The sequence below is a fragment of the Cynoglossus semilaevis genome, chromosome 1 (assembly GCF_000523025.1).
Source record: "Cynoglossus semilaevis isolate Cse_v1.0 chromosome 1, Cse_v1.0, whole genome shotgun sequence".
NCBI lineage: Eukaryota > Metazoa > Chordata > Actinopteri > Pleuronectiformes > Cynoglossidae > Cynoglossus > Cynoglossus semilaevis.
In genome coordinates this window covers 11,896,305-11,915,878 of record NC_024307.1, presented here as the reverse complement: position 1 = coordinate 11,915,878, position 19,574 = coordinate 11,896,305, and the positions used below count along the sequence as shown (strand labels likewise).

Below are 19,574 nucleotides of genomic sequence, written 5' to 3'. Positions count from 1 at the left end.
ATGACTAGGTGCTGATTTATGCAAGGTCTAATTGTTCTTTCTATTTTTAGCAGAAATTAGTTACCTGAGAGACACACTAATCACACTAAGACATTCCTGTCTCATGAATATTAATTTCATAAAGAAGATGTTTGTACTGAATTTAGGTGGAAAAAACTACTACACTTTTTCAAAAGTTTGTGAAATCTGTAACTTGGCCATTTCTTTACTTATGTAGGAAAAAACTAGGACAATGGCCAAGAGCTGATCCTACTACTTTTGAGATTTGGTCAGGCCCATTCTTACAGTATAGAATCCCGAAACACTGTCATTTACATCTTTCATTATGCACATTAAGCAACTGTTTCCCATCCTGGTTCTTTTTTATGTATTTTTTACTTGTTCCCCTGAATATTTTAATAAAATTTAACAGGGAAGCTTTACCATTGGTGGACTCTCCTGCAACACCAAGCCTTGATCCAAAAATGTTGCATTGTTAATCTGTTGCTTTATGAATCTCCAATTGTCCTCTGTGCCATCTTGATTGTTTAGTGTCAGCAGGTGTGTTTTTTATTACGTATTCTGTTCAACAAAAAATATTTGTGTGTGGTTGGTAGCAGTGAACAATTGACATTCTTTTACTTTCTCTGCTGTAGTTGTTGTCCTCACCTATTTGCACAGTCCCTGTCATAGCGTGCCATGTACCACCACGGTGCAGTAGACCCATCCTAGCATGGCTAACGATGAGGGGAGCAGCCTAGTTTTTTCTGACATGCCCGTGGCCTAACTGTCACTTCCACTAGGTTGTCTATAGGGCAGAGAGACTTTGCATCCCAGCCGCTAACGTTTTTGCTTGTTCTGATTGGTCAGGTTGTAGGACCACCAGGTACTGGAAAGACGGACGTTGCTGTTCAGATCATCTCAAACATCTATCACAACTTCCCAGAGCAGAGGACCCTCATCGTCACGCATTCAAATCAGGTTAAAAGAACACGCACAAACATTCACAGGCAATGCTTTGAACACGAGCTGAACTCTATGTGGTTTCCTTAAGACTACAAACAATAAATATGTCTTCACAACTTCACATGTTTACAGTTGATGTAACCAATGATTTATTTCTCAACAGGCTCTGAACCAGCTATTCGAAAAGATCATGGCTCTGGACATCGATGAACGCCACCTCCTACGTCTTGGCCACGGTGAAGAGGAGCTGGAGACGGAGAAAGACTTTAGCAGGTGAGAACAGGTTGAGGGAGAAGAGACATAAACAGACGTACCCTTGTGATTTTTTTATATTTGTTCCATTGTGTAGCGGTTAGCATGCCTGCCTCGGTAGCCGAGAGCAGAGGGTCCTGGGTTCGATTCCCAGAGGATCATGTAATACTGCACTGCACGTACACTGTACATGCACTGTCTATTGGTTTGACCACAGTGAAAACTGACCCGATTGACCCAACATCTTTTGTGCAAATTACTTAATCTGTAGCATATTATTCCAATTCGTGACTGGTTCATCTGTACAACTTTGGGCCTATTCAGGCTGCCAACAGCCAATTTTAACAAATTTGTCTTGTCGTCTGAGTGTTTGCATCAGTAAAATCAGTGTACCAGCAATTCGAGAAAGTTGCAATTAAATAAAATTTGAATGCATTAGTTTGTCTGTAATTAGTTAATCAAAATGAAGAATGTTAGTGACAGTTATTCGCCACTGCAGTGAAACTAACCCCTGAACTTCTAGTTCCACTAATTCACAGCTGTGTATCTGTTTATCAATAAAATATATAAATATGTTTTCTTTGAATCCAAGCTGCACTTGGGCTAAATCAAATCTGAAGCTGTGAAGTTTCAGGGTTGGTATTTCATTTATTTATACTTAGAAACCCATGCCCACTCTCACTCCGTTCACATGTCAGTTTTCTATACATAGCTAACCGCAGACTTAATATTATGAAGTTTTAATGTGGTTACTATTTTAGGTTCTCTTATAGCTGACTTTGTTAATTACCTCCTTATCCATCTTTGGCACTGAGCACTTTTCTCTCCTTATCTCTTAGCAACACAGGGTGGGAGGGGTTTCCACTGACTGTGTCCTATTAAATGTGAGCGATGACTTTGGTATGAATTGTAATTGCAAAATACGAGAGCAGTGGTCTGCAAAAGGAGAGCAGTTGTTTTCATTCTTAAATGAAGCAGAAACACTACAGAAAGAACCGAAGCTGGTACTATTTAATATGTTCCTGTCTGCCAGGCTGTGTCAAAACAACATGCAGACTCCACACTCCTCCCACTCCTCTGACAATAGAGAGGGTTCTAATTAACGCTGTATACGATATGAAAAATGGAATGCAAGAGCTTCTCAGAATACCTGACACAGGAAAAGCAGCAGTGCTATTCATTTAAAAAATATCCTCTCCTTCCCATTTCATGAATAATTGTTTTGCTTTGACTTTGTGAGAGCAATAGAGTGGAGATCACATTTAAAATTCATTGTTGACAGCATCTACTTTTACCTTGGTTTTGATAAATTTCCATGGCATTAATTAAGGGTTTGTGACTCAAAAGAACTGGGTGCATTCCAGGTCTGTCCTGAAGAGCAAGGTGACTCCCAAATTTGGTTCTTGGCCCCTTTTTTCCAAGGCACATCTTTGTGGTCGTCTTTGAGTCATCTGCTGACTGTGGATCTTTGCTCCTGGTCTAAAAATAGACTTCACCTCCAGTACTTCATGACCACTCCTACTTCCTGTGTCTGTGTGTCTGCGCATGTGTGTTGGTGTTGATGTGTTCATCTGCTGCTTTCTTTCATAGCCATCTACTACTTGCTGTTCAGCAGCACAAGAGGATGGCTGGATGAGAAAACCTGAAAGCCTTTTATACCTTTGACAACCTTTAACAAGCCTGTCGACTCAAGCCTTGGGATACAAGTGGCATTTATAATAAAAATATCCTCACAAAGTAGTACCTGTTCCCAGGTGACTGAATTCTGAGCACATTTACACTTTGATTAAGGAGAATACACCAAAGACATTTGTACCTAATGTCACACAACAACCCCCCTCACATTGAAGATCTAAGACTAATGTTGAGCTCTATGCTTTTCTACCAGTACTCCATTGAGCTTCTTTTAAAAGGTTGTTATTCCTACAAAAGTGATATTCTCAATTGACAAATGAAAGCCCCCGACAACAATTTTTCAGTTTATCGATATTTTCTTACACTACCCTAGTGACTAAAATGATGCCCTGCCCTGTCTTTTTCCAGATATGGAAGAGTAAACTACGTTCTGGCCAGAAGGCTGGAGCTCCTCAGGGAGGTGGGGAGGTTGCAGGAGAGCCTGGATGTGCCTGGAGATGTCTCTTACACCTGTGAAACTGCTGGACACTTCTATCTCTACCAGGTAAGGTTAACACTTATTGCATATGGATAAAATAATTTTTTCCTTTGACATCTTTGTTTTGCTGCAAGTATTCCACTACAATAACAATCCATAAAATATGCCCAAGATTATGATTTAATCTCTGGTTTGGTGGGATTATTTTAAGTAGAAGCTCTCTAATGTGCATTCTGTTCTATAAACATTTAGTTAATGTTTCCAGCACCCAGACCCGACTCTACTTAGATGTACTGTGAATTCATAGAAAAACCTACCTCTAGCTGTTAATTTCCATCTCCTGAAGGTCATGATCTCCTCAGGCTGAAATACTGCCTGATACGAAACGTAAAACAAGCACAGCTGTGAGAATTGCCACTTTTCCTGCTTAAAGTCACAACAGTCCAATTAACTCAGCATTCTTTAAAGGTCAGAGATATCTAACCAGTATTGGTATCGGACCTAATACCTTATTCAAATACTCACAACCTGATACACTCTAATGGCTTTTTACCACAACCAGCTGTGCACAGGTCAGCCAGTTGTTTGTGTTGTCTCACTGCAGCTCAGTGTCTTAATGTCCTCCTGGGTAGTTTATAAGTAGGTCGACAATGTCAGCAGTTTGGACAAATTTTAACATTCAGGGACAAAGACAGAAGCAAGACTTAGTGTAAAATTTGTTCTGTTACGACGCTAAATATTCAATAAAACTCTTGAGGACTCTCTGGTAGTTTTGTTGCACCAAAGACAGTAATTTAGTCTTCACTAAGTCACTTTTTTAGATTATTAGATTTAATTATAATCATCTACTATTTTATGTTTTAATTTTTCAATCTTGATTTCTTTGATATATTTTCCAATATAACAACACTGTTAGTTTGAAGGCATTTTGTTGCCATTTGGACTATCTTAGTCTACTGTCAATGAAAGGAAGATAAAACTAGCTGTAATGTTTTCGTGGCTGGTGTCCTCACTTTGGTTTCAGTTGTGCTCCAGTACACTGCCTTCCAGTTCATTGCATTTTAACTTATTATTAGCGAAATCACAACATACTCATATTTGTATTAGTGTGTAAATGGTATTTAGTCAATGATGGGATGGAACCCGCTCCATTCAAATCACTTTCTTCTACGCCATTGCTTAATGGACATGTCCTTCCAAATATTGTTACCTGGTTATTTCCAGTTTTTGGTTCATGTCCTGTGTGCTCTCAGGGGAGCGATGTCGGAGAGCTTCTCCGCGCTTTATATAGATGTGAATAATATTTCTGTGATTTAAAACGTGTGAAAGTCCAAGTTTGTGTTCTGTTGCCTAAAAGTTTTTTGGGTTTTTTTGTTTTTTTTCATGATTGATGATAATGAGATTCTTGGAGACACGCTTTAGGTTTGGATGTTGATTTTAATTGTCCGTACAGCCAAATACTTAACTAACAATTAGGGCTAAGTCCTCCAGCAGCCTCATTATTGTGTGTAATGCTGTTTTTTTCCACTATGGTATTTATAGAACTAGACCCTCCTGCTGCTCTGCATGAAGCTGCTTTATCAAGAGCTCTGTGGGGACACCTCTGAAAGAATGCAGCTTTCTGTTCTCATTTGTTCAACTGCGTGTAATGTAGTATAAGAAAAGTTTGTAAAGCACAGTTAAGACAGTGTATAGTTGTTTTGTTTTTGTTTTTTTGTTTTTTTTACACAACCTTAAATCTGACAGTTATACTAACTACACTAACATTATTCAAGCTTTTAATAGAGGTTAAATAAAAGATGAAGATGAAATAGAAGTAGATCAAAATAGAAATATCTTCATCCTTTGCTCTCTTTTTATTACAGGTGATCTCTCGATGGGAGCAGTTCATGAGCAAAGTCAGGCCTAAACAGGGCAAGACAGTGGAGGTCAATGTCGTGGCTGAGTCTTTCCCCTTCCACAAGTACTTCTCCAACGCCCCGCAGCCCGTGTTCAAGGGACGGACATACGAGGAGGACATGGACATAGCAGAGGGCTGCTACCGCCACATCAAGAAAATATTCACCCAGCTGGAAGTAAGAGCACGTACACACAGGCCTGCCTCCCTTAATGTTATTCTGAAAAGATATGTCTTATTAACAAACAGTGCAACACGGTTTTTGTGGCATACAAATTTAAGTCGAGATCTTCTCCTTAAAACCATTGAATTGCACAAGAAACACCAAGACAGATAGTGAGGTTCTGCAACCCTTTTATTAAAGGAGCGGCAACATACCCACAGACATTCTTGGAAAGAAATGTTATCATATTTATAAACTTGTTTTAGTATTCTTCTATAGGGATAACAATAACATTTCAGCTTTATGGGAACACCCGAAAGGGCTTTGGAAAGCAATAAAAAGTTATGAGCTGGGGGTGACATGCCAGCACATGTGGTGACCTTGATTTATCTGTATCACTGCATCACAGCACATTCTCCCGCCTTTCTCCTCTCTCCTCCCTCTCCTCCCTCAGCCTCACCCATGCTGCAGTGAAATCTGTACACCTATTAAGAGGTATCACTGTCAGTGGTGCAGGGTGGGGAGGGAAGGGAGAGGGGTCAGCATTCTGCTGAATTCACCCATTTGTTTGTCATTTAATTTGCGAAAGCAGTTGAAATGAGTCGTTATAGAAACATCCTATTAATGTATTGACCAGCCAGAGAGGATACACAGATCCTCCTGAGATTCTTCTCTGTTAAATTTCTCTGCAGTTTCATCACACCTTCACTGTGTCCTCTTTCCTTTTCCCCCTAACTGACCTTGAGTCCTTCACCTTCTCCATTTCACCCTTTAACCATTGTGGATCCAGAGAGGTTAAAAATAGACCTTATCGATATTGCATGTTTTGATTAGTTTAATATACTGCAAAATAGTACCGTATCAATTATTTATGTCCCAGTACTGTCCGAGTCAGTTTTCTCACATCCTTCCCTCCTTGCTGCCATTGTACAGCTGCTGTGGTAATCTGAGAATAGCATCATTGTTTATCTACATCCTCATTCTCAGTAGCTTTACATACTGTCCTTGGCCCAGCTCCAGTTAAAACCCTTTTAAAAAGTCATATCTTAAGGTGTTTCACAAGACCGCTCTTTGCCAAACTGCTATTTTAATTGGTTAACAATAACATTAGTTTTAACCGAAATATATGTATATATTTTATATATATATTATGGCTGGATGAAATATAATATAATTAATCTTTAATCATGTTTCATCCACAGTAACCTTATTTGTTTGACAGCACTGTTAGGTCATGTTAGTCAGCACTATGATAACACTGCATCCCAGTGGAGTCAGAAACAGCTTTATAAATACTGCACACGTTTGATTGATCTTTGGTTCTCGGGTTGTTGGTGAGGCTGTGATGGCTATGTTTCCGACTCTTATTTTTTTCTATCCTTAAAGGAATTTAGAGCCTTCGAGCTGCTGAGAAGTGGACTGGATCGTTCCAAGTATCTGCTTGTGAAAGAAGCCAAAATCATCGCCATGACCTGTACACATGCTGCACTTAAGCGCCATGACTTGGTGGAGCTGGGTTTCAAGGTAGACTACCCTCAAGATAACACAAATATATTAATGTATATATGACTTTAATTGTATGTTGCCAGTTTAAGTATTGTTGCTAAATTATGTACTTTTTCATTAGTATGACAACATCCTGATGGAAGAATCGGCACAGATCCTGGAGATTGAGACCTTCATCCCTCTGCTACTACAGGTCCCTTGTGGAAAAATATGTTTTTACACCTCATTCATATTTAGTAGGATTTAAAATATAAATAAATGTTTTTGAGAATTTGTTGCAACTTTCAAGGTAACAGCCGACTAAACTTTAAAACCTACTAAGGTTTCCTTGTTCTGCTACTTTGTCTATAAAGACGTGACAGATGGATCCCCTGCTCCCTAATGGTGCTCTTTTTGCTACTTGTGCCTAATTGTGCGAGATAGCACTGATGTCTGTTTGCAAATGAGATCATTAAGCACATCAGCTCCAACAACAAGTTTACCAGAGCTTTTGTCTTTATCGCTCCAACGACCCACAGGTCTTCAGCTAGGTGTAATGCACATCGAAAGTCATCAGTAATTTTACTTCAAGCTATCTGTTAGTTTTTATTGCTTTTCTGATAAAAAAAATCTGTCAAATTGCAAAATATAGGAGTATAGGACACCCCACAGTAAATACATCTGGTTTCTATGTTTTAATAGCAATACGTAACTAGAAAAAGTAATAATATTTTACAATTTATAGAATTATGTGATAAATATTTTACATACATGTTTTATGATCTTTTCTATAGAACCCAGAGGATGGTTTCAGTAGATTGAAGCGTTGGATCATGATAGGAGACCACCACCAGTTGCCCCCTGTCATCAAAAACATGGCCTTCCAAAAATATTCCAACATGGAACAGTCTCTCTTCACCAGATTTGTCCGCCTCGGCGTGCCGACCATTGATCTGGACGCACAAGGCCGTGCACGTGCGAGGTTAGTGCTTTCAACAAAACAAAAAAGTTCCTGACATGCAAAAAAATGCTCTTAAATCAGTGGGCTTAACCGCATTTTAATTCCAACCATGGTTTCCTCACTCACGTTTTTTTCTCCTCACACAGTTTGTGTAACTTGTACAACTGGCGCTACAAACACCTTGGGAACCTGCCACATGTTCAGCAGCTGCCTGAGTTCCAGGTTCCCAACCCTGGACTCACCTTTGATTTCCAGTTAATTAACGTGGAGGACTTCAACGGGGTGGGAGAAACCGAGCCCAATCCTTACTTCTACCAGGTCAGTAATTCACCTCACAGTAAACAAGTGAGGTCTTACACTTTCAGTTAAACTAAGTGAACAACACAGCAAAGCACCAAACACAAGACCTCACTTATTTAGCTGCTCATCGGCCAACCCACGACCCACCCATTGCACCCAGCTACAATCATATGACTCCTGGCTTCACTTTGCAGCGTGTTTTTGTATTGCTTTGTACTCACTCATACACATTTGTTAATAAGAATATTAATGAGTTAACTGTGTTTGAATGATGTGGATTCTAATTCTACCCCGTATTTGTAATATTGCTTAATGTTTACATTTACCTTCACATTTAAATTATTGCTCAAAATGTACATTTACCCTAAATCTCACTTTTTTCTATTTTAATTATTTACTTTAATGTTTAAATATTCTTTAAACTTCTACCCTTATTTTTACTTTTCATTAAAATTGTATTGTATACAAAGTTCACCAATTTAACATAATAATTGTACTCCATTATAATTTTAATTTACAGCACTTCATAATTACCACTCTGATGTTGAGAGCATGCAATGACAGCAGAAATAGGCTGTGTTACAAAATACATGTCAGCTTCCAGACTCTTAACTTACTCTCACATACACATGGATACACACCTAAATCTTCAGTTCTGTGTTCTTCCTCTCCATTTCCTCCAAATTGCCTAATACAGAGAAGTTCATTCATTTTTAAAATGCAATTGTTCATCTCCCAGTCTGTATGATATATTAATAACCCTTTTGATCTGGAGCTTAGACTGGCTGCTCAGCACAGACCAGGGGCTTTGTCCTTCACACCAGCAGGGAGATTGTGTTTCACTGTAAAATTGCTGAGATAATCCAAACTCTGTTTGTGTTGGCAAAGGGTTTAGTGAACATAGGGGTGTATTTTAAAAAAAATGAAGCACTTCTGCTTGAATATAAAAAACTTCCAGGCGACATCATTGTAAAAATTCCTGATTTGTTATGTTAAGACTAAATATTAATATGAACTGTTTTATAAAAGAAATTGGTTTGATAATGGAATAGCAATATTTTTTATATATATAGTATTATTAAAAGGTTTACAAAAGGCCACGACAATGGTTTATTCATAAAACTTATTCAGATTAGTTTATATCCCAATGCATTGGTAGTGCACACTGAATATCTGTTACTGCTGAACAAACACCCAACAGAACCCTCTTTATAACCTGAGCTTAGTAAAAGAACATCCACCACAAACATGAGGGCACACAGTCTGGAGTCCAAAAATCTACTTTGTCCTTCTTTAGCTAATTTGCTAAAGTACTTAGTCTGACCGCTTAGTCTAAAACTTACCAAAGCTGCCAGACAGAGAAGATGCACACAAGCTATGCTACTTTGGGCTTTTTTGCTTTACATGCTAACCTTTAAAATAGAACAAAATTAAATGTTCTTACTTTTTAAATTAGATAGATAGAATACTGGACTTTTTTGGACAATTTAAAAAATATAAACCATTTCCCAGATATGGTCTTGCTGGTGTAATACATCGCGTGAAACAGGTGATGAAGGTCTACAAAGGCTATCGGTGTTTTTGATGTTGAGTCTCTCCTCTCCTCTCTTCTCCTCTCCTCTCCTCTCTTCTCTCTCTCTCTCTCACACACACACACACACTCTCTCTCACACACATCTGGACCCAGAGCAGTTGATGAAGCTGCATAAATATTTATCAAAGACATGAGGCTGCAACCATGGCTTAACTGAAGCTGCATGAATAATGTAAACTGCTTTCCTCTTTTTGGTCACATTTGAAGGAAAGGCTGTGGCCTTGTTTGCAGCTATGTTGCAGATGAATTCATACTGATGGGTTTGTTTCCTAATTACTGTTGTACAGATTTAAATAATAGCTGATGGCGTTCACCTTGACCATAAGTTACCCTACCTCTGCACTTTTTTTAAATGAGCCCACGCTAAGGATCTTTTGTACTTCAAAGGTAGATGCAAACGCAGTGTAATTAAGTCAAAGTCGAATTACTATTAACGTGGAAATTACAGATTTGTACAGGCAAAAATACACATTGTTTTTCCCCCTCACTTAGCGTTTGAGCCACAGTCAGGATTTGCCCTTCATCCTCTGTACATCTGTGCACACCAGCCCACAAAGGGACCTGTCTGGCTATTGGTGTCACACTCTCTGAGGTGATTAACTCCAGCCCTAAGCAGATGGCTACTCATGATGAATGAGTAGGCTTTTATCTACCTGGAAACTCAAACACTTGACACAGGAGAAAGGGATTAGAGGGAGATGTGACGTGGACAGTAGAAAGGTCTCAAATGTCCATTTTGGGATGGAAAGAGAATTGTCAAGTGTTGGTGGTTAATTAATCTCTGAAGCATTGAAAGCTCCACACTGTTAATGGTCTCCAAGGGAGGGCAGGTTTATTTCTTGAACATTAACACACTTTATGTCACTCTAAATAATGCAATAATATTGGTATCTGCGCTTCTTTATCCCACTGTGTAGAATCTGGCTGAGGCGGAGTACTGCGTGGCCCTCTTTATGTACATGCGTCTCCTGGGCTACCCCTCTGACCGCATCAGTATTCTTACCACCTACAATGGACAGAAACACCTCATCAGAGACGTCATTAACCAACGCTGTGCTGGAAATCCATTCTTTGGGCAACCTAACAAGGTAGGGACACACGTGCACCACATGGCAACTTAATACAGAAACATCTCGGCTACAAAGACAGTCCGTCCCAACCATGACATATTTTTTCTCTTTATTGTGTCCGACAAGATTGGTACTAAATGCATTTTGTTGCTCTGATCCTGTAGTATCTGTAGTGACAATTGAGTTTATTGTCATCTTATCTAATGATCAGATTCTTTTTTCTTCAAGTACCACTGACATTAAAATACACCAGCAGAAGCCTGTTCTGTCTAGCTAACCCTGGTATACAAAGACGATTTATCAGCCAAAGCCGCACTGAACAATCAAAGTAGAACCACAACTGGTACTTCAGTTTACTTTAAAATAACCCCACAGACATATTCACAAAACAGTCGTATTGAAGAACTACGTGACTCCCTGAATCCTAGTCAGAAGTGGGAGCCGACGTACCACCCAAGGTCTGCGTGCCCTAGTTTGAAAACTACATTCCATGTAATTATTGTCACTGTCTCCAGAGATCTCATCACATGAGAGCACACATTTTAGTTCACAGCAGGTCCGTATTAACATTTATGTAAATGTATGTGAATTTCTTTTGTACATTTTAATTTTGTTTTTTAGCTGCTAATGAAAAAGATCACATCAGCATCCATCTTCTTCCTTGCCTTTTAGAAAATTGTGTGTGTATGTGTGTAGGAGTCAGACTCCACTTGAGTACAGTTTCTTCACACCTCTGCATTTCAGCTGCTGTCAATTCTACAACCTCATTCCCCATTCCCGTGAGAAAGAAAGTCACAGCTCTCACTTCTCACATTCCTCTCGCTGCTAACACACAAATGCACTTGTTCTCTTTACCTGTGCTATTTGACAGACCTTTTTTAACAGTTGGCTGCCTTTGTTTTTGCACTATAGCATAAAATTCTGTCAGTTTCCCTGAATCTGTAGAAGATTTAAGGGGTGAAAGGTTAAGCGGTCCACAAACATTCTTTTCAGTTTGAGCAGAGCATCAAATCATCCGACCATAACGACTGCTGCAGGTCATGAGACCCAAATAGAGCAGGACACTGCTGAGCCCTGGATCTGCATCAGCACACATACCAGCCCTACTGCATACTTCTGCAAATCCGATTCACTGTGTTTTTGTGGTAAATGGTTTAAATAAGAGTGGATGTTCAGCCCTGGAGGATCGCTCTTCACTTGTCTTTCTCTAACCCGTGTTATTTCTTCAAATTCCCATTTTCTCCCATCTCCCTTTTCTTCCTTCATATCACATTGAAGTCAGCAAAACACTGACACACTTTCTCATCCAGATCTGTTTGTTCTGCCAAATGTTTTCTTACCCACTAGCCTGAGGTTACGCTTTTCTCTCTTTCTTTTTTCCCCTTTTTGGATTTTCTTACTTCTCTTTTTCTTTCTCTCCACACATTTAACACACATTTAACATGTTACAGAGAGACATTGTTTAGCTAATAATTTGAAATATGCCTTTTGGAGTATTTAAACCCAGTTCTTACATTGGTCTTAGCAACCTTTTTAAAAAGACCTTTGTGTAAAGGTAATAAAAACAACAAATGATGTTTGTAGATTATACTAAAATACATTTCTCAGGGCGCATTTCTCAAGTGTTTATGAAACAACGCTATGCCTAGAATTCTTCAATAAAATTGCTTCTGCTCACGACAGCCCAGTTTCTAGGCATCTACACACGAAAAAACGCTCCCCTGTTTCCACAGATATGCATGTGCTACGATGACATGACCTCTGTGCTTTATTCCGTCATAAATAAATAAACTCCATGCAAAATGCCAAGCCCTGGGGGCGCTCTTAGGCTGGGATTCACTGTCACCAGCTTTGGAATGAAAATAATCCCTTCACTTAAACTTCTCTTTCAGCTTCGATCTGAAGCTAAAGCAGGTCTTTTCATTTTTCTGTTTTCATACCAAAGAGTTTGCATTTGTTTCTCTGCTATAAATCACAGAATGTTTAAAACTAAGAAGTGACCTGATGAACACCCAACCCCTCCACACCTCATGCTCATTGTAAAAGCCAACATATTGTTGCCTCTGGTGCTGCACCTGTTCTGCATAGCAACAGGAAGACCTAAATAAATATTGGCGTACTACCTCATTATCTCTCTATTTACAGTTTCTTTCACATCCTTAGTCTCTCACCTCGTGTCGCCTTTCTGTTATGTAAATGAGGCTTTTGAAGATTTTGATACAGGAAGTTCCAGGTCTCGCATATTACCAGAGCCCCACCTCCTGGCTAATTTTTGCCCATTCTGTTTTCATGGACACAGACAGCAGTGTTGTTGGTGTCAACACGCGGTGATTATAATCCACTGCACTGTGCTTACTGTACGAGAATCGCTGCTGCCATTTCTGGGTTCATGATGAATCCTAAACAACAGTATTTTTTTTGTATAAAGACAAATTGGCTGACTTAGTGAAGCCACAGTCTGATGTTCTGCGTTCTTAGTCTCGCTGAAATAATCTTTGTTCCGCTTGAGTGGTTTATCATCAGTTTCTTGTTCCTGGGTCGCGGGTTAGAGCCAAGGTGGGGAAACATTTCCTTTAGGCTGCATTAGCTCTGCTGACTCCCCGTGTGGCCCACAGTGATAAGAACAGTAACAAGAACAGCGAGGGAATTAAGTAGCAAAGAGAACATTTGAATTAAGTCCTTGTGTATCCTCAGGCACCAAACCTCCTCCACGTCTCCTGTGTACTGGTGTGTTGCTGTGTGTTGAGTGACGAACATTTCTGTTTGTCCCTGCAGGTGACGACAGTTGACAGGTTCCAGGGTCAGCAGAATGACTACATCATCCTCTCGCTGGTCCGCACCAAAGCCGTGGGACACCTCAGGTAATTACTTCACTGCCTGCCAAGCATGAAGAAAAGAACATGACCTGAAACAGACACCTTCAGCTTATATTCTCCTTTCAAAGGTAGCATTGTATAAAGACGACATATCCACCAGGAACACCACTGAAGTCAAGTTTATTACTCTGACATTACATTTCCTAGAGCTGCATGGCATCGACATGTGCTTGATTTTGAATTTAGTTAGAGACTAATTGGAGCCACAGACTGTGAAGTGTGCTTTAGGACAGGAGAACGTGTCTGTGGCCCTGACTTTACCTTTCAGCCTGGTTAAACAAAGCCTTTGTGCTGTGATGATTGGATGGAGAATATCAAACAGAGCTCAGCTCTGATCAAAGGGATTAAGACGCACCATGGGAAATAGGCTGCAGCCATTGGTTTCATTTTATTCTGTAGTCACCATCTTTTACCGTTTTTGCCTTTCTATGCTCTTTAGTGTCTGACACTTCCTCAGTCGTTTGTATAAGCATTTTCAAGGTTATGTTCATGTTTCTTAATTTAGATTTTTTTCAAACACATTCAATTTAAATGCAACCAGAGCACTATATGAACAGGTTACGGCTCTGAAGACAGTTATGTCTGTGTGTGTTTGGTTTATGCTTATCTATTTATCTCTATTTTTATTTTGTGCCAAACACTGATCAGACAAAACGTATGAAAAAAAAATATTCAAAAAAAAATTTTTTTTCAAAAAAAAAATTAAAATGTACCCACTGACCTTAAAATATGCCCATATATCATTTTTTTAATTGTTGAAATCCAAGAAAATTATATGTTTTAAATGTCAATCATTGATCAACACCAACATTCATATTCATAGATCTTGTTCGTCCTCTTTAGTCTTCACACTGCTGTGGTGGACTTTATAGTCACACTTTCTTTTTCGGCTGTCTGTCAGTTTTCATTTGACAAGTACCTCCAGTTTGAAACCAAGACTGTTTACTCTCCAGAGCTTCAAAGGCTGCAGCAGTTCTGTCATCACAGCTGACTTGACAGAATGAAATTGACAGAAAGGACCGTCCTGTCCATCACAAGTAAATGTCCCTAGTGTGCACGTGGCAGTCCACCAGACAGGCACAAGAGGACTCTATAAAAAAATTGTCTCCATCACTCCCCCTCAGGTGGCTTTCTCCGAGAACGTCATTTGAAGTTGGAACACGTTTTCTTCAGCTAAAGGACAGTCCACTCTGAATTTTGATTGACCTCTGGGATAAATCACAGAAACATTTTTACTCTCATCTGATTTTTTTTTAAACAAAATTGCAGTTTTCCTTACAAATATTGTAAACAGCCATTCACAGACTTCATTCTAAGCTTGTGGCCTTCCTCCTCCGTCTAATCCCTAAAATCTACTGTGGCAGAAAAAAATCCAGTCGTGTTTTTACTCCAGCTGTTAATCCTGGCCCCATTTTTTTCAGTTTATTCTCCACTAAAACCATTTACCTCCTATGATGTTGTTCTTCTCTTGGATCCTTCTATTTGATCTTGCTACTTGTTTCTGTCCCCTCCTCCCACACACCCTAACCCCCCTCAACCCACAGACACACATCTGCCTCTCTCTCTCTCACTCCTTTCTGAAATCATTTTTTTGGTTCCTCTCCCACAGGGATGTGAGGCGTCTGGTTGTGGCCATGTCCAGAGCCAGGCTGGGTCTCTACATCTTTGCCCGAGTGGCACTTTTCCAGAACTGCTTCGAGTTGACCCCTGCCTTCAATCAGCTCACCTCTAGACCTCTGCAACTGCACATCAGGACCAACGAGTACTACGGCCAGGAGCAGCCTGTACGTAAACACACCTCTTATAGCGAAACATTTTATGCATACATTTCATACAAGCATGAGTATTTTGGTTTGTGTACTGAGTATCCATCACCTAAACCGACACCCCCTGCAGCCTCCCCACCGTGTCACGCCTGTCACACGTCTCTGTATCTCTCTCTCTCTCTCTCTCTGTCTCTCCCGCTCTCTCTCTCTTTCTCTCTCTCTGTCTCTCTCTCTCTCCCGCTCTGTCTCTCTCTCTCTCTCTCTCTCTTTTTCTCTCTCTCTCTCTCTAATCTTGCCTCTACATTCTGAATGGCCCTGAGTGCGACTGCAGCTTTAGCCACAGGCTCTGGCCTGTTAACAACATTCTACGCGCTCCATGTGTAGACACGGGGAAACACACGACCGGCTATAATTAACCCCAGAAGGTCAGAGGGCAAACTCACTCTCCCAAATCCCACCAGACCACCATACGACGGCTGTTGTCTGGTCACTGACTGGTGGGGCAACAATGGTGTCTAAAAAACCCCCTCGGTCTGGGTACTGGTGGGGCAACAATGGTGTCTAAAATACCCCCTCGGTCACACGTGTGTGTGCTTAATCTGTCCATCTTGAGTCGGAACAGAACAGAAGTCAGTATTCTGCCGCTGACACTCTTTGTCGACTGTCAGGTGCTACTTACCAACAGTGATGGAGGTGTAGCCACTAAAGTAGCGGCCTGCCCTGCAGCTGCTTCATTTTCCATATGGTTGCACACAAATTTACAGCCCTGTTAGAAAGCGAGGGGAACAGCTGCTAAAAACCCCGATGTCTAATCACAGTCAATCACCGAGAAGCACTTTCACACGGCGTAGTTTGTTACCCCACAGTTAAACAGCCATAACGTCACACTCAGTTAAGTTTGACAGTAGTGCAGCCGTCAGTGCCGGGCGAACTGGCACGCGGCCCCCCGGAGGGCTGGTGTGAGCATTACCACCAAATTTGGGAGGTAACAGCCCAGATTTAATATTCAGCTCAGCCGCTGTCTCCACAGTTTGGGGAAAGGAGACGGTGTCTGCATACTAAATATATTTACAATACAAAGTGTACAACCTTTACTCCGTCTGCAGAGGATGTCAGCACCGCTCAAACATTCAAGAACCATTTTATGATTATGTTTTTCAACAGAGACTTTTTGGACAGTTGTGACAACACTGCAGGATTATAAAGGAAGATCAATTCATCCAAAATATGTTATAAGTAAATATATGTGGGTTTTTGTCAGTTTTCAATTCTGTCCATTGTTTTTCAGCCTCATATAAAACAATAAGTGCTGCTACGCTTGATTAAACTGATAAACTGAACATGTTATGATTCTGTTTTTGGTGACTTTGGTTACTGATTTTTGTTTTTCCCCTCTCAGAGAGATGCTTCGGGACAACCTGACCAAGTTGTCAAGAACATGCCAGAGATGGCCAACCTGGTGTATAATACATACATGCACATGATCCAAACATCACAGAAGTACAGACAGGTGAGAAGAATGTATAAAGAGTATCATTGTTTTCAAAGATTTGCAGTACTGCACCAGAATCTTTTAGCATAGATGGGGAAATGGGAATATCTGATATTTAAGGTGGCACAGGGTATTTAACTGAGATACAAACTATTGACAATTACGATGTCCCATTCTACCTTCACTGGTACAGTAGGTGTTATGTAAAGAGATTGACTGAAAATATCTAGATTTGAATTCTTTTTTCCCCCCACAACATTGTGGGATTTTGTTTGCTTGTTTTAAAGCTGTTTCACAGTGTGAATCTATTCTGTGATTTTGCAGCAGCAACAGCAGTCGATGGCTCCGCCTCCACAACAAATAAAGACAGAACCCGCTGCAGAGAAGGGGGCAGCAGCCAACTCCGTGGAGCAGCAGGAAGAAACCCCCATGGAGCAGGACACGGAAGAAGTGAAGGCGAGTTTGGAGCCAAGGTCTGAGGACACCAGCGTAAAGACGGAAAATCAGGATCCAGAAGACCACACTAAGATGCCCCAACATCCGGGAAGAGACAGTGACAGTGATGGAGAGGAGAGTGGGGAGGAGGAGGAGGGGCCGCAGCAGAAGCAGTAGAGACCACTGCAGCATGGTAATGACCTGAGCTCAGACTGGGTGATTAAAAATAGATATAAATAATAAAGTGAATTAGAATGAGGTGTCAGTAGAGCCTAGATGGAACTTCATGTCCAACAATCTGTTCACTGTCAAGAACAGTCTGTAATAATGAGGACGGAATTGTAACTGACCAATCAAGAACTCTATTCAGAGTGAAATGCAGGCTTAATTTCTATCACCACAAATACGGCAGTAATGCTTGATGACATTCAGAAATATTGCCATAATGCACAGTCCTGGCTGTGTTTTAGGGAACAGAGTGATCTCTCCAGGAAAATATTTCTGTCCATTCGGTGAACTTTTGTAATAAAAATAATTTTCTACCTTTGGTTTTGTAACCTTAAAATGTTTGTTTTTAATAAAAAAAAAAAAAAAAAGGGAAAATCATTGTCTGTGATGTTTTACACGAAATAATTTTGACATTTTGACATTTTTGAGTTTTCCAGAACCCATTTATGTTCTTGTCCATCGTCTGCTGCTGCACCACCTGCTCCCCCTGTGGATGTGCATAAACCCTGAACTGGTGAGCTTTACACATACTGCAGTTTATAATTTAATGAATATATGTTTAAAAATATAAGCCAAGTTTACCCTGTTATAAGGCAGATGAGTTGGTTGATGAGTCTATCACAGATAGACTCATCAACAAATAAAAATAATAAAAAGTCTTAAAAAATAAAAGTTCAAAAAAATGAATAATAATGCACTCATTGGCCCTAAAATTTATTTTTTGTGATCTCTCTCGGTCTGGGTCTCGTTTCAAAATCTCACATGTGGTGTGGTCACTAAGGAGTACCATGGTAATCTGATGTGTTGAGGACGACTGTACATCCCTCTCTTTGGAGTGGTGTGAGTGCATGGACCCTACCAGTAGGAATTTCACAAGTCATATTGGGTAGATGGTGAAAAATTTTCATGAAAATTTTTGGAAATAAAAAAATCAAAATGTTATCTTTTCTACATGTTTCTCATCAAATTAGAGCATTTTCAAAAACAATTTAGAAAAAAAAATTTTGATTTTCTGGTAAGATCCTGACTGCATGTCATGTAGTCAAATGGTGAACAATTTTAATGAAAACTTTTGTCAAAGGCATTTTTCTTATCAAATTGGAGCATTTTGAAAAAGAATTTAGGACTTCTTTTTTACTTTTTTGGTAAAATCCTAATTTCGTGTGCCGTGGTCAGGTAAGGAAAATTATAATGAAAATTGGTTAAAAATATTTTTTTCTCTTTTTTGTTTCCCATCAAATTAGAGCATTTAGAGAAACATTTTTAGAAATTTTCATTTCGTTTTTGTCATAATCTTAACTTTTTGTATCTATTTTGGGTCAAATGCTAATAATTTGACGAAGATTTTTGGAAAATTGTTTTTCAAAGTTGTATCTTTTCTTGCATGTTTCTCAGCAAATTAGGGCATTTAGAGAGGACTTTCTGAACATTTTTTCATACATTTGTTTGTCAAAATCTGAACGTTTTGTCTCATATTTTTGGAAAAAGTCTAAAAAAATGATGAATAACCTTATAAAATTATTTTTCAAAATTGTATCTTTTGCTGGATGTTCCTCATCAAATTAGGGCATTTATATAATAAGTTTTGAAAATCTTTGTCTAGAATTTTTTGTCAAAATCTGAAGTTTTCATGAAATTTTTTGGAGTCAAATACTATTAAATTTGGATGAAAAACCTTGTAAAATTATTTTTCAAAATTGTATCTTTTCCTGCATGGTTCTCATAAAATTAGGGCATTTAGAGAAGCATTTTTTTCAATTTTTGTGTATAAAATTTTCTGTCAAAATGTGAATTTCTTATGTCATTTCCGGTCAAAAACTAAACAATTTTGTTGGAAAATGTTTGAAAAAATATTTTTTTAAATGTTGTCTTTTCTTGCATGTTTCTCAAAAATTAGGGCATTTAGAGAACAGTTTTAGAAAAAATTGTTTATAAAGTTTTCTTTCAAAATGTGAATTTTTCACCTCATTTCTGTTCAAAAAAACTAAACAATTTTG

The 19,574-nt window shown here is 39.3% G+C and overlaps 1 protein-coding gene across 2 annotated transcripts in view; it reads left to right on the top strand.

The window, feature by feature from the left end:
• aqr (aquarius intron-binding spliceosomal factor) overlaps positions 1-19,333 on the top strand; it is a 33,460-nt gene extending 14,127 nt beyond the window's left edge. The window contains exons 24-38 of one of the 2 annotated variants that reach the window (XR_003051478.1): positions 850-960; positions 1,109-1,218; positions 3,241-3,376; positions 5,176-5,385; positions 6,757-6,894; positions 6,998-7,069; positions 7,650-7,837; positions 7,963-8,134; positions 10,628-10,798; positions 13,556-13,641; positions 15,266-15,440; positions 16,822-16,932; positions 17,239-17,542; positions 18,015-18,091; positions 18,359-19,333. Coding sequence is in view for 1 of the 2 variants with exons in the window: in XM_008311323.3 (XP_008309545.1) it covers positions 850-960; positions 1,109-1,218; positions 3,241-3,376; positions 5,176-5,385; positions 6,757-6,894; positions 6,998-7,069; positions 7,650-7,837; positions 7,963-8,134; positions 10,628-10,798; positions 13,556-13,641; positions 15,266-15,440; positions 16,822-16,932; positions 17,239-17,526 (1,968 nt within the window). In the remaining variant the exon portion in view is untranslated. Of the gene's footprint in view, positions 1-849; positions 961-1,108; positions 1,219-3,240; positions 3,377-5,175; positions 5,386-6,756; positions 6,895-6,997; positions 7,070-7,649; positions 7,838-7,962; positions 8,135-10,627; positions 10,799-13,555; positions 13,642-15,265; positions 15,441-16,821; positions 16,933-17,238; positions 17,948-18,014; positions 18,092-18,358 lie in introns of those variants that run through there. The other variant, XM_008311323.3, reaches the window with a different exon arrangement.
• The last annotated feature ends 241 nt before the right edge of the window (positions 19,334-19,574 follow it).